Source organism: Vulpes vulpes, chromosome 3, assembly GCF_048418805.1.
Source record: "Vulpes vulpes isolate BD-2025 chromosome 3, VulVul3, whole genome shotgun sequence".
NCBI classification, from domain to species: Eukaryota; Metazoa; Chordata; class Mammalia; order Carnivora; family Canidae; genus Vulpes; species Vulpes vulpes.
The window spans coordinates 87,905,774-87,918,345 of record NC_132782.1 but is presented as its reverse complement, the minus strand read 5'-3'; the positions used below and the strand labels follow the sequence as shown (position 1 = coordinate 87,918,345).

Here is a 12,572-nt window from a genome sequence, read left to right as displayed (position 1 = left end):
CTCATATCTTTATTCCTCTTTTTCCCCCACTTACTTTTTTCGTCTTTAAAAAAGATTTTATTTATTTATTTATTCATGAGAGACACAGAGAGAGAGAGAGAGAGAGAGAGAGAGGCAGAGACACACACAGGCAGAGGGAGAAGCAGGCTCCATGCAGGGAGACTGATGTGAGACTCAATCCCGAGGCTCCAGGATCAGGCCCTGGGCTGAAGGCAGTGCTAAACTGCTGAGCCACCCAGGCATCCCACTTTGTTCTTTTTTTAAGGAAAATTTTCTAATGTACCATTTTAATTTGCCTTGTCCATGATCTCAAGAGTTTCTATCTTTGTCTTTTTGACTGTGAGGCATCTGGGTATGGACTTTGCTCCATTTTTCTTACTGGGTATTTGTGGAGCTTTCTGGGCATGTGGATTAATGCTTTTGATAAATCTGGAAAGTTTGAAGTCATTTTTTCCCCTGTTTTTCTGCCTCTTGCCTTCTCCTCTCATCTCGCTGCTGTCATGACTGGCTCATGTGGTGGTGCTCCCAGCACCTGCTCACATTTATCAGGTGCTCTTTCCTTTTGTGGTTGCTCTTTATTGTGTATGTGTGTGTTCTCTGTGTTTCGGATTGCATAATCTCTGTCAATATCTCCTGGTGCCCTGATTCTTTCCTCTGCCAGACCCAGCAGACCGCAGGGTCCCTCTTGTGAATTGTTCGTTTTAGCTATTGTATTTTTCAATGCCAAAACTTCTCATTTGGTTCTTTTGCAATAATTTCTGTCTCTGTTGATAGTCTCTACTTGGTGCAATATTGTCATCTTCTGTTCTTTAAACACAGCTTCCTTTAGTTCTGTGGATAGATTATAATAGCTGCTTTCAAAATCTTTGCCAACCAACATTCGGGCCTCCTCCAAAGGCTACCTGCTTTTTGCTCCCTGTATGGCACACACTCTCCTGGACTCTTTTGAAAACAGGTCATTTGGATCCCTGGGTGGCGCAGTGGTTTGGTGCTTGCCTTTGGCCCAGGGCGCGATCCTGGAGACCCGGGATCGAATCCCACATCAGGCTCCCGGTGCATGGAGCCTGCTTCTCCCTCTGCCTGTGTCTCTGCCTCTCTCTCTCTCTCTCTCTGTGACTATCATAAATAAATAAAAATTAAAAAAAAAATTAAAAAAAAAAAAAAGAAAACAGGTCATTTTAGTTAATATATTGTACCAATTTGGAATACTGGTCTCTTCCACCCCAAGGATTGTTCTTGTTGTTTGCTTATTTCTTATTTAGTGACTTGGCTGGACTAGTTCAATGGAAATCTGGTGCCTTCACAGTGTGGACTCTCTGATGCTGCTCCTGAGAGATGCAGCCTTGGGGATGCATTCAGGCCCCCTGAATACCAGGGATAACAATGGTCCCAGCCAGGCTCTCTTTGTACCCTTTTCTTCCCCCATTAAGATTCTGGATGGTCTGTCATGGTTGGTATCACACCCAGCTTTTAACCTCCACCACTTGTTGACTCTATTATTTTTCACAGTGCCCTGGGCTATACATTACTTCATGGCTTGATCCAATTAAAATGCAGCCCTTTTGTAGAGGCAAGATGTTGTCAATCTGACTTTTGCTCTGATCCCAAGAGGGCTCTCCTGAGCTATCTCTCTTTCCCTGGTTCCCTCTGTTAAACTTCTGACAGGTTTATTACTTCGTTTGCTATAATCATGGAATTAACAACTTCCTCTTAATTTCTCATCCTGAAGGACTCTGCTATTTTCAGTAATGCCCTTAGGCATGCTCTGTTACAAACAAAGCCATCTCCTCCGGAGCTCTCTGTTCTAATGGACTGTCTCTCCCCACTGTGCAGGACTTCTGTGTCATGGCACCAAAGCTGAGGGTGGGGACAGTGGCCCTCTTATCCCATAGTGACACACCTGCTGTAAAAGTAGGGCACTGGGTGGAGATGGTAGTCCCCGGTCTTCTGAGCTTGCCTTTCCCAGGGTAAAATGTCTTCCCTACAAGCTAGTTTAGGCAAGGAAACTGGGGTTCAGTGTTCTCAGCCTGCCACAAGTGGTGTAGACCATCCAGCCTGTGGGTGAGGACAGGGTGAGGAAGGGAACCTGGTTCTCTTAGCCATACCTGCCTGAGATAGCGCTTTCATCAGACTGAGCTGGGGATGGGAGTGGGGAGGCAGGTGATGCAGGTCACAGTTCAAGTGCCTCCAACTCTTGTTGTTCTTACTGAAATTTAGATTTTTCTGGAATAAATCTTTCTCCATTTGCTATATGTCCTTGCCACTATTTTCAGAGACTATAAAGGCCTGTTTATAAAATCACTCTTCCCAGTTAAATCATTGCCCCACCAGGAAGAGAATCTGCTAGCTCCTCACCAGCCATTCTGGAAATGCCTTTTGAATTTGTAATTGATGGTAAATGTAGTGATGACTTCCGCCCAGTCCCTTAACCTCAAATTCACAGAAACAGAGTCAACTTATAGAACTGTAGACAGAGCCCTTAGAGAGATAAGCAGGAAGAACAAACCAGTGGTGGATAGCAACAGAATACACCAGAAGCACTTATTCCAAATAGGACTAATTAATGAGTGCCTTGTATTTGGATTTAGATTTGATATTAACCCTCCCGACCGGTGGCAGCTTCGGGGTTTAAAGACACTGCACACTGAGATGCCAGTGGTGGAGAGTATGGCACAGTCTGGGCCCTGGGCTTTGCCAAGGGTTTGACACGGAGTGAAGCAGGAGTGAGGAGGGTAATGCCCTCCCCTCCTGCCCACCCTCCTTTGCAGAGCTCAAGGGAGCGAGGAAGCAGAAACCTTGCAAGGTCTTGGCTGGAAGAGCTCTTCTATGAAGTTAATCTTTCACTAAGAAACTAGCGATGCTGTCCTTTTCTCCCCAGGGTATATTTTTAACCATTTTCAGAAATATTGCTTAAAGTGGAAATTCTGCAGATAGGTTCACAGGAGCACGGGAACCTGCCTGATTGGAACCACTCTGAGTTAGGCTCTCGCTGTCGCATGACACACGCTGTGGCTCTTTATCTTTCTCCAGTTAGGAATAAGAGGGTCTGTCACCAGCTTTTCACACGACTGCTTATGAACTATATCAGGACTACTGTTCAGATCACACTATAAAAATTGTTCTCGAAACCCAAATAAATGGTTTTCAAAATCTCTCCTGCTCCAACCAACTTAGACCAACCCCCTCATACCTAATTAATTCCCTAATAATATTTGACTCTTTCATCTTGCAAATATAATACCAAAAGTATTGAGATTATCTCTGTTAGCTGCTTGCCAGGCATCTGTGCACCTTTAGAAACTGCCACCACATCCAATCACCTGCTGTCCTTCTGTGGTTTCCTGGGAAACCAACACACTTCACTACTTCATATCACACAGGAAACTTAAAAAAAAAAAAAAAAAAAACCCTGCAGCATTGCCTTTTTGTCAATAATCCTAACTCACTAAAATATATCCCCATTAAAAAATAATAATGTCATATAAACAATAAACAGAACAGGCAGCAGCAGGAGGAAGGATGGCATTTTAATCCAGTGCTCTCTCATAGAGGAGACGCCAAGGGCTGAGCAGAAACCAGGAGGCCCAGCTTATGTGTCATGTGACCCTCCACTCCTAGGCTCCTGTTTCTCCTGTGTTTCTGCAGGGTGGTCTCACAGAAGCTCTTGGCTGGGTCTCTAGGTGCCCAGCTTTGCCACATAAAAAACTCTGCTCTTCCAGATGAAGTGCAAAGAGTCCCAGGGAGGTTTCCAATTGGCTCTGATCAAATCACATGTGTGCCCATTAGCCAATCACTAATGAGGGACAAGGCAGAGAAGGATCACTTCCTGAAGTTCATTTGGGAAGGTCAAAGCCCACACACGAACACTGGGACATCACTGTGAGCCAGACAACCACCCAACTTCTCCCGTTGAAGCCTCTTCTCAGCACCCGCATCTGTCTCAGACCCCTCTCTCCATAACTGTAGGACTTTTGAGTCCATGATTGAGAGAACATACGAGCTTCTGAACTGTCTCCAGTGAGACTGTTCATCAAGTAAATGGGCCTATGGATGTGGGACACGGGACGCATCCATCCTCTAAGCCAGGCTGGACATGCCTGGGGAGAGGCTACCTCTTGCAAGAACATGAGAGTCCCTTCTAGACCAGACACCCCTTCTCCCCCCATTGCCACCTGGCCATCATGAGCTAACTTTTCCATGGGCCAACAGCTGTAGGAGGAACGGTGGGCAGGGGTAGCAAGAGGGGGAGATGTGGCTGCCAGACAGGTGTGCTGAAGCGACATCTGCCTATGGCCATTTCCCCCAACACAGAGACCCCACAGAAGGCCTACCTCATAAAGTGTTCCTCTAACCTTTTATACAGCTGCGCTGGAAAATGTACCAAAGTGTTTCTAAAAAGGCTTTATTTCTGCCACCTTAGCTGTGATAGCAGCGCTGGGTCTGGCCCCACTCTGTCGCCCGCCACTATGACCCTGAGAAGGTCACATGCTTATGGGGGTCTTGGTTCTTTCAGACACAAAACAAGGAGATTGAATCCAATTGCTCCTTCTCACATTTGTGCTCATGCACATCCTTCATGGTTGGGACGGTGCGGCCTCCAAGCACCAGAGGGTACAGTGTGAAGAGGGTGAAAATCTTGAACCATATGTTCAGTCTCCAGAAAACCATGACCCCTGACCCGAGTGTGCGATCCCCACTGTCATCATCCTGAGTGTTCTTTGCGTTTCTCCAGAGAGGAATGCATCTCCTCCTCTCCCTGACATACCTCCACGTGAGCTCTTTTCTCCCAAGCTTCTTAGAACCAGGATGGGTGTCTGCAGAAGGAACAAACCCAACTCTGGGGGCAATAACATAGATTCCACCTGCTTCCTTCAGGTGACCTTTGTTCTCGTCCTTGCTGGTCTTGGTATACATAGAGCTCGTAAGCCCCTCAAAGCCTCTGGAGAACAGAGGAAGAACAAACCTTAACTACTAGAATTTCAGGTGCCCCATCTCTTATCGGCAACCCCCAAGGCCAGAAGAACCATTAAAGAACTCAGCATTTTTCAGGTGCAGGAATCCATCAGATACTATGTCAAGTCCCCAGCAGGGGCAGGGCAGCAATCTCTGATCAAACACCTTAGCATTTCTGCAGCAAAACCAAAGGATATTCACACTAAATAGTCTCACATCAGTTCAGCTCAGGGTTAGCTGCCAAATGAGCCTAACGCAAGTCAGGCTTCGCCACCAGATGAGGTCACAAAAACAGCTTTTGGCTTTCAGAGCATGGTGGGTCTGAGATTGACGGGTGGGCCGGTGTGAGTGGGATCAGCTGATGCGAAGGAGAGCTGGAGTGGAGAGCCAGTTCCATGTTTGCTGAGGCAGCAGGAACCTCCGGGCTGCAGGGTTCCAGGGCTCCCACCCTGCCTGGGACACTGGGCAGCTTGCCTGCTCTCTGAGCCTCTCTCTTCACCCCTAAAATAGGAATAAAATCCCCACCTCACAGGCCACTCTGTGGTGTCAGAGATCATGCAGAGGGTCACTCTGTCTGCAGTAGCATCTGCTAAAAAGAAGCTCCTCTTGGATGGCTCTGTTGTCACCATCGCTGTCTCATTATGGAAGAGCTGGATACTCTCTGCATCTTGGGATGTGTCAGGAGGGGACATTCATCTGACCCGCATTTACATGAGCTCTGACTCAGTAAAAAAAAAAAAGCAGAGGAACCACAGATGCATTCAGCTGCCAGCAGTTGATTGTGCCATAACATGAACAGTTTACATTTAATGTCCTGAGAAGTCCTGAATCTGTGACTTACTATTACTTTCCTGTAAGTATCCAGTGAGAGCCAGATTTTTAGCCTGTGTCTGGAGAATCCCAGGAGTCTCTGGCTTCCCTGCCCACGTCCACGAGGGACTTCTGCATAGCCGAGAGGCCACCGGCTTTCACAGGCCTGCGGGACACAGGGCTGGCTTCCTGAGTGGAGGCCACTGTTTGTTAGTCCCCGGATAGAGCTTCTTGCATGGGGGCCATGTCCTCCCCATCAGATGAGGAGAGTGGCTCAGGCGTATGGCACAGAGCACCAAGGGACTCTCTCTGGCTTTCATGAGTCTCTATACAGACCACATGTAAGATGGGGGCAAGCAGTCAGCTCTCCCCGCCTTCCCTGCCCTCACTCCAGCCTGGCCAGCGAGCAGGAGCTTCTAAGGAAGACACATTCCCTGGCCCTACCCCAGAGCCTTTTGATCAAGACAGCAGGAACCACGCTTAGGAATCTGTGCACTCCCCAAAGCTCCCTGGTGATTCTGAGACAGCATTTGGGGGCCTCCTGACACCGTCTAGGGAGACAAAGAAGGACAGAGCTCAGGCATCAGAGCCTCAAGAGGAGATGCACCAGAGTTTCAGGGACAGAGCCCCAGGGTGGGGAGGTATCTTGGAGTAGGAGAGGCTTTACCCAGCCACAGGCTCCTGTTTCCCGCCTTGAACTTGAAAGCTGGACGAGGTCATGTCTCTGGACCCATTTCTGGCATATTCAGCTTGTCCAAGGCCTCTGCTAGGTCCCTGGGGGTGCCTGGAGGAACCTGCTGTATTTTCAGGGTATAGGGACTAGGCATCTCCGAGTGGGGCCTGGCAGCAGAGCCTGACCAGCCTGCGGCTCCACCCCAGCAGGTGGCAGGGCTCCCAGGGGTGCAGGAAGCTCCCAGAACCACACAGCACCTCTGAGGCAGGGAAAGCAGGAGCGTCCACTCTCTTGGGAAAACAGCCTCCACCCACTGTCTGTTAGCAGTGCTCTCAGTAATTTAAAGTCAACCCCAAAACCATGAAATCGAGTTTGGCTTTAAGAATATGAACATAGAAGCTATGTGGACTAAATGTTCTTACTGGAAACTCCTGATTTATTTTATTAAAAGAAAGGGAGAGAAAGCCTCTCAGACTGACCTTCAGACGTCAACAGGGCAGGCTCTTCTGTAGTATGTGGCCAGGGTCAGGTCTCTCCGGCCTGGGAAGGGAGGGATGGACGGCGACATTAGACATCATGGCTCACCAGGGCCTCCCGCCTTGGTAGCCAACCCACAGAGGTCTGCGTGCATGAGGCATCAATAGAAATGTGTATCCCACAGAGAACACCCCATCCGCACCCCCACATGTGGTCAGGGCCGGCTCCCTTTGGGGCAAGCTGAGGACGCTAGGCCTTCCTGGCTCCCACCACGCAGTTCTGCCCCATGTGGACACAGAGCACCCCCTTGAGGCTGTGTAGACCTGCCCTGGACAGAGATTGAAGTGTAGACCCCTCCTGAGGACAGGCTCGGACACACAGGGATTAGGTGCAGCAGCTCAGGAACAGCTGGGACAGCACATCGTCCCTTTGTAAATGCAGTGGAGACACTAAGCTCAGCTGGGTGTCTGGGGGTAGGGGCAGGCTGGGGAAGTGGGGTCAGACCTCCTGTGGAGGGCGGGCGTAGGGGAGGAAGGGGAGGAGGGCGGGAACTGACTCAAACCTTCCAACTTTGGGTAACTAATGCGGCTCCTGCCTCCTGGCCACTCCTGGCTCAGCCCTGCTGCCTGTGGCCACCCTCCCCCTGTGGCCACCGGTGTCTCCCATGGCTGCCCCCCACATGCCCCCATGGCCACACTTCCCCTCTCCCATGCACCGCCCCCTGCCTCCCTACCCCCCCATGCCCACCCACCCTGTGGCTGTCTTCCCTCTCCCTCCAGGCCACCCCATCCCCTCATGCCCACCCTGCCCCCAGTGGCTGTCCTCTCCCTCCCGGGTGCCCGCTCACACCCTGCTGTCCCCCCAGGGCACCGACTCCGAGTCCGAGGATGTGCCCCCCCAGCACTCCTTCGTCAACCACTACATGAGTGACCCCACCTACTACAACTCGTGGAAGCGGCGGGCCCCGGGCGGGCGCGCCCCGCACAGGTACGAGGCAGTGGCGGGCGGCGAGGCGGGGCCGCACCTGCACACGGTGGTCACCACGCAGAGCGCCGTGTTCGCGCCTGCGGGCCCCGGCGCCAGGACTCCACTCACCGGCTTCTCCTCCTTCGTGTGACGGCCCCAGCGGGGGCCCTCCGCGGACCTCCCAGCCTACTTTTGTTAAGACAATCAACTCCAATAACTGAGCTCAAGCTTTTGTTTAAAAAGAATTCTGATAAGTGATGATTTTACCTACTTGTGGACACTAGATTTCAATTAGAAAGGTTTTTTTAACGGCTTTTTGTAACATCGCTGCAGGAAGCGGGTTTCTTTGTTTTCTTTTCTTTTTACGAGAAGGTGTATTTCAGTGGTACAATGGCGGGAAGACCTCAGACACCCCCCCCCCAGCCCTGGGTTTGTCCACCCCGATGCCCAACTAGGGAGGCTACGGGGGAGGAAGAGCAGGGGTCCAAGGAGCTGTCTGCCCACGTCCAGGACGCTCCTTCCTCTTCTCCACCTCCTGTGCCTCCGGAGAACCAGCTGCGCCAGGGTCCCCATCGGTGACACCCCTGGCTGGGCTCTCGCTGCCTCCTGGGGTCCGCAGAGCGAAGTCTGCGCTGGGCTCAGCGCTTTTCCACCCGACCACATCCACCTCCAAAATATTCTCCCCCGCAGTTTCTAGGCAAGGAATCAGCTGTCAAGTTCCCGGCGAGGGGGCCAGAGCTCGCGAGGTGGGGTCCTCTGACTCGGTGACGACTCAGTGGTTGGCACCCTGTGTCATTCCCGTGGTGAACTATCCGGCCTTCTTTTCTTCCTTTCTTCCCTTAAACCCGACGGTGCAGAGGAGGAAACCACCCCCAGGGCTGGCAGGCGCCCCGCCGGCCCTCACCTAGCAAGCTAGCTCCTTCCCGAGAACACAGCACACAGCCAACCCCGCTAACCCAGAGAGAACAAGACGGCACTTGCAGAATTGCTTGTTGTGTAAGAGGTGTGCATTGTTAACCAGAGTATTTTTTAAATCTTTTTATCTTTTTTTAAAATATGTCACATGAAATGAATGAGTCTCTGCTGTCTCCAGGTGCCTTTTTATTAATTGTTTAGCTTTGTACATGAGAAAGACAAAAAGCGTCAGTGTCTCCAAATAAAGCAAAACAGCTCTGAGCAAACGAGGCCCCGAACTGCCCCCCTGGCCAGGCCTGCAGCGCATGTGGGCGCCGGCCTTCCTCTGGCACAGCCGCGGGCTCCCCACCCTGCCTGCTGCCCGCTGCCCGCTGCCCAACCCCAGGCTGCTGCTCTCTCCTCCCCGACCCCAGCCCAGCTTTTAGCCTTAACTGGTTTTCTGGAAATGTTTTTCCCCCCTTTGCTATTGTTTTGTTTCAGTTTTTCAGCTACATGAAAATAGCATGAACTACGTTGCAAATTTGAAAGTCCAAACTGTAGCTGCGGCTCCAGCCATATCATTATTCTTGCGAAAGGGGTCTGACGGGGCTGAGGAGCAGGTGGCCGACCCGACAGGCCTGAGCCTGGGTTCGGGTGTACGCGGTGTGGTGCTGGTGCCAGCAGGAGTGTGCCCAGAGCTCGGGGGGCCGGGTGTCCCCACCTCGCCAGCGGGAGTGGGGCCATGACAGTGCCCAGCCACTCTGTGGGCACCCCCAAGGCCGAGGGCAACAAGGCAGGTGCAGTCTTCCTGAGTGGCCTGCCAACGCCCTGAGGGTGGGGGAGCCTGTGTCGTGGCCACGTGGACAGCCCGTGGCGTCCACTCAGCTGTATTCCTTCTATAGCTCCAGAGGGCCCCCTGCTTTCAGAGCGGCCTCCTGTGGCCCCAGGAGACCAAGGAGAGTTTTGTGGTGGGTGAAAAGCCCCTTTTCAGTTTTTCCGAAACAAGAGGGTGTGGAAGGGTTCCTTTCCTTCTCTCTCCCCCCACTCCTTTTCCTTCCTTCTCTCTGTCCTGCCTTCTTTCTCTGAGTGGAGGCGGAAATATTCTAAACCAAAAATCCTCGATGCTCTGCCCAAAGCCACTCGTGTGTGAGAATCACTGCCCACAGTTCACCGGCCAGGATGCGCCCTGGGTTCACGGCGCTCCTTCCTCTTGGCCCCAAGTCAGCGGCCAAGGGGGCAGGAAACCGCAAGGCTTACAAACTGAGCTTTTTGGAAGACAGGCGCCCAGTGGAGAACGTGGACAAACACCGCCATCCGTGCACTTCGCTCTCTAAGCCATATGGACTTTGCTTTAAACCATGGGGGAAGAGTGTTATGACGTGTTGGAATGAGGACGATTTGGTTTGAGGTGTGTTCTTTGCTTTGGGGATTTTGCGACGACACGACACCTTTTTTTTCAGGTTCATTCTATTTTCCATGCTTTCTCTACCTTCCCTGAACTCACTTTGTGTGGAACCGTCTGTCTGAGTCTGCACTGGCTGCTTATGGACTGTTGGCATCTGCGCTCCAGCCCAGCCCTTGGCCCTTGGCAGACTGCTCCAAAGGAAGAGCAGGTGCTCGCAGTGAGGCTTGTGCCTCCCCGAGCAGTATGCACATGGACCAGTGTCACTTCCCGGCCTCTCACCTTTACTTCAGGGAGGAAAAAAATACATCACATGAACGAACCACATTCCTTTAACTAAGACAAGATGAAATGTCCTCTTCTTGCCGCCTTCTGTAATGACATCACTCAGGGGCCCCACAGGGAGCAGTGGCCGAGCCCCCATCCCATTCCCACCCTCATATGGGCCATTGGACATTGTGCTGATGGCTGAGCTGCCCTTCCCGTGTGAGGGTGGGCCAGCAAAGTGGCCCAGGGAGACCGTGTTCTCTGTGGGGGCTGCAGGGCTGGGCATGCACGGGGCCGGCCCTCCCTGCCAGGCACCAGGGCACCGCTCCCCAGACAGGTGAGCGGCAGGGGCAGCTACGGGCATTAAGCACATGGGCATGGCCTCGTGCACCTCCCCCTGGATAAATCAGCCCAAACCGAACCCCCACCTCCTCCAGCCTTCCCTTCCGCTTCTCTCACTGCCATGCTGTAAGGAGTGCTGAATGAAATGTCTTAGCAGAGGACGGTGTGGCCTAGGGCAGTGTGGGGACCCACACCCCCCAAAAGCGATGGAAGTGGCCCTCTGCCAGGTACAACTTCCACGCCGCCGGGAGGAAGGGTCATGTGCACGCTCTGTAAACTTCTTTTGATGCTGTGCTTGTACTTGATCACGACTGGATTGAAGCATGGTGTTTGCACAATGGAACGTAGCATGGTTTCTAGTTTTTACAAATCCTTGGCACACAGTGTAGTTACTCTCCCAATGAGCAATCCATCCGCGTATCCCAATCGGGCTCTCCTTAGGGCAGCATCCCTATAGCATGGATTGGGTCAGGAAGGCAGAAACACTGTAGCCACCCGTGAACTGAGCTAGTCTGCCAAGGCATGCCTCATCTCCTCTCAACGTCGTCGCCTTCTGGGTTCTCTAGAGCTTAGGTCAGTCCTGAAGTTTTCCCGACAATGTTTTCTGGAATTGTGCAGAAAACCAGATGTCCTTTAAAAAAAAAAAAAAAAAAAAAAAGGAAAAAGAAAAAAAATCTTGTAGGAAGACAGAGAGGTGCTATGGGTATGATTTTTAATAAAAACATCATTTTGTTCCTTACGTGCTTGTGGTTTTCTTTAACAAGTATCAATGAAATGACTCATGAATTCTAGGGCTGTAAAGATTAGCCCCAGTGAAGTCCTAAACCACACACGCAGTGGTCCCTGACCCCAGTCCTGGTGAGATGCAGGTATGCACAGACAGCGGGGCTGAGCTCAGAGGGATTTATGCTCTCCCGGGGAGACCCACGCCAGGGGCACCTGGCCATGTAGCCCCACCACCTGGCCGTGCCCCCAAAAGGCCCCCAGAGCCCAGAGGGGACACTGCTCCCTACCAAACTTAGCCTTGGTTGGTGGGAATGTGGGGCCCAGGCAAGGTCTCCCCTCTGGGCAGAGCCCCCAAGAGAGGCGTGGCCTCCCACACTCTCATGTCCTGCCAGCCTCGGAGGGGGCTCTCAACCCTGTGCACTCTGTGAATCACTGAGTGCGCACAAATCCTAGGGCTGTGGCCACACCCAGACCAACTAAGGATCTCTAGGGGCTGGGCCCAGACACCCGCTTCTTTTCTGAAAGCTCCGCAGGTGATTCCCATGTGCAGGCAAGGCAGGCCAGCCTGGGAAAAGGCCAGGGAGCACGGGGGTTGGGGGTACAGGGGCACCGGGCCGGAGTTCCAATTTTGCCCTCTTGCTCCAGAAGCCAGCACCACCATCGCCGAGCCAGAGGTAAGAACGTTTTCGTTTTGCTCTTTTCCCCGCCACTGACCGCCTACGTTCCACCCTCCCTAAGTATGAAATTGAAATCTGCGAATTTCCCTCTGTGCCGAGGATGTCAGACTTGTGGCTGCGTGTCCAAGTCAGCGGATGGTTACCGAACACCACCGTTTGCCAGATTCGCCTGTTCATCGCAGGCCCTGGTGCCGCAGGCACAGTCAGGGCTCTAGTCTGTGATGAGGAAACGCCCAGAGAGGGGCAGCCACCTGGCCCGGGGAAGCCAGCCGGCGAGGGGCAGGTCGGGCTCCGAACCCAGGTGGCTGGGGCCGCAGAGCGGGGGTCTGCTTTCCCCTCAGCTTCTCCCAGGAGGTTGGGACGCAGAGCCTTGGGGAAGCTGGTG

General features: G+C 52.4%; 1 protein-coding gene across 3 annotated transcripts in view; it reads left to right on the top strand.

Moving 5' to 3' along the window:
* The window catches only part of SDK1 (sidekick cell adhesion molecule 1), an 885,268-nt gene extending 876,301 nt beyond the window's left edge, over positions 1-8,967 (top strand). For all 3 annotated transcript variants that reach the window (XM_072753253.1, XM_072753252.1, XM_072753254.1), the window contains one exon: positions 7,779-8,967. In XM_072753253.1, coding sequence (XP_072609354.1) covers positions 7,779-8,030 — 252 coding nt within the window. In that variant the 3' untranslated portion in view covers positions 8,031-8,967. The remainder of the gene's footprint in view (positions 1-7,778) is intronic.
* Positions 8,968-12,572: the final 3,605 nt, after the last annotated feature.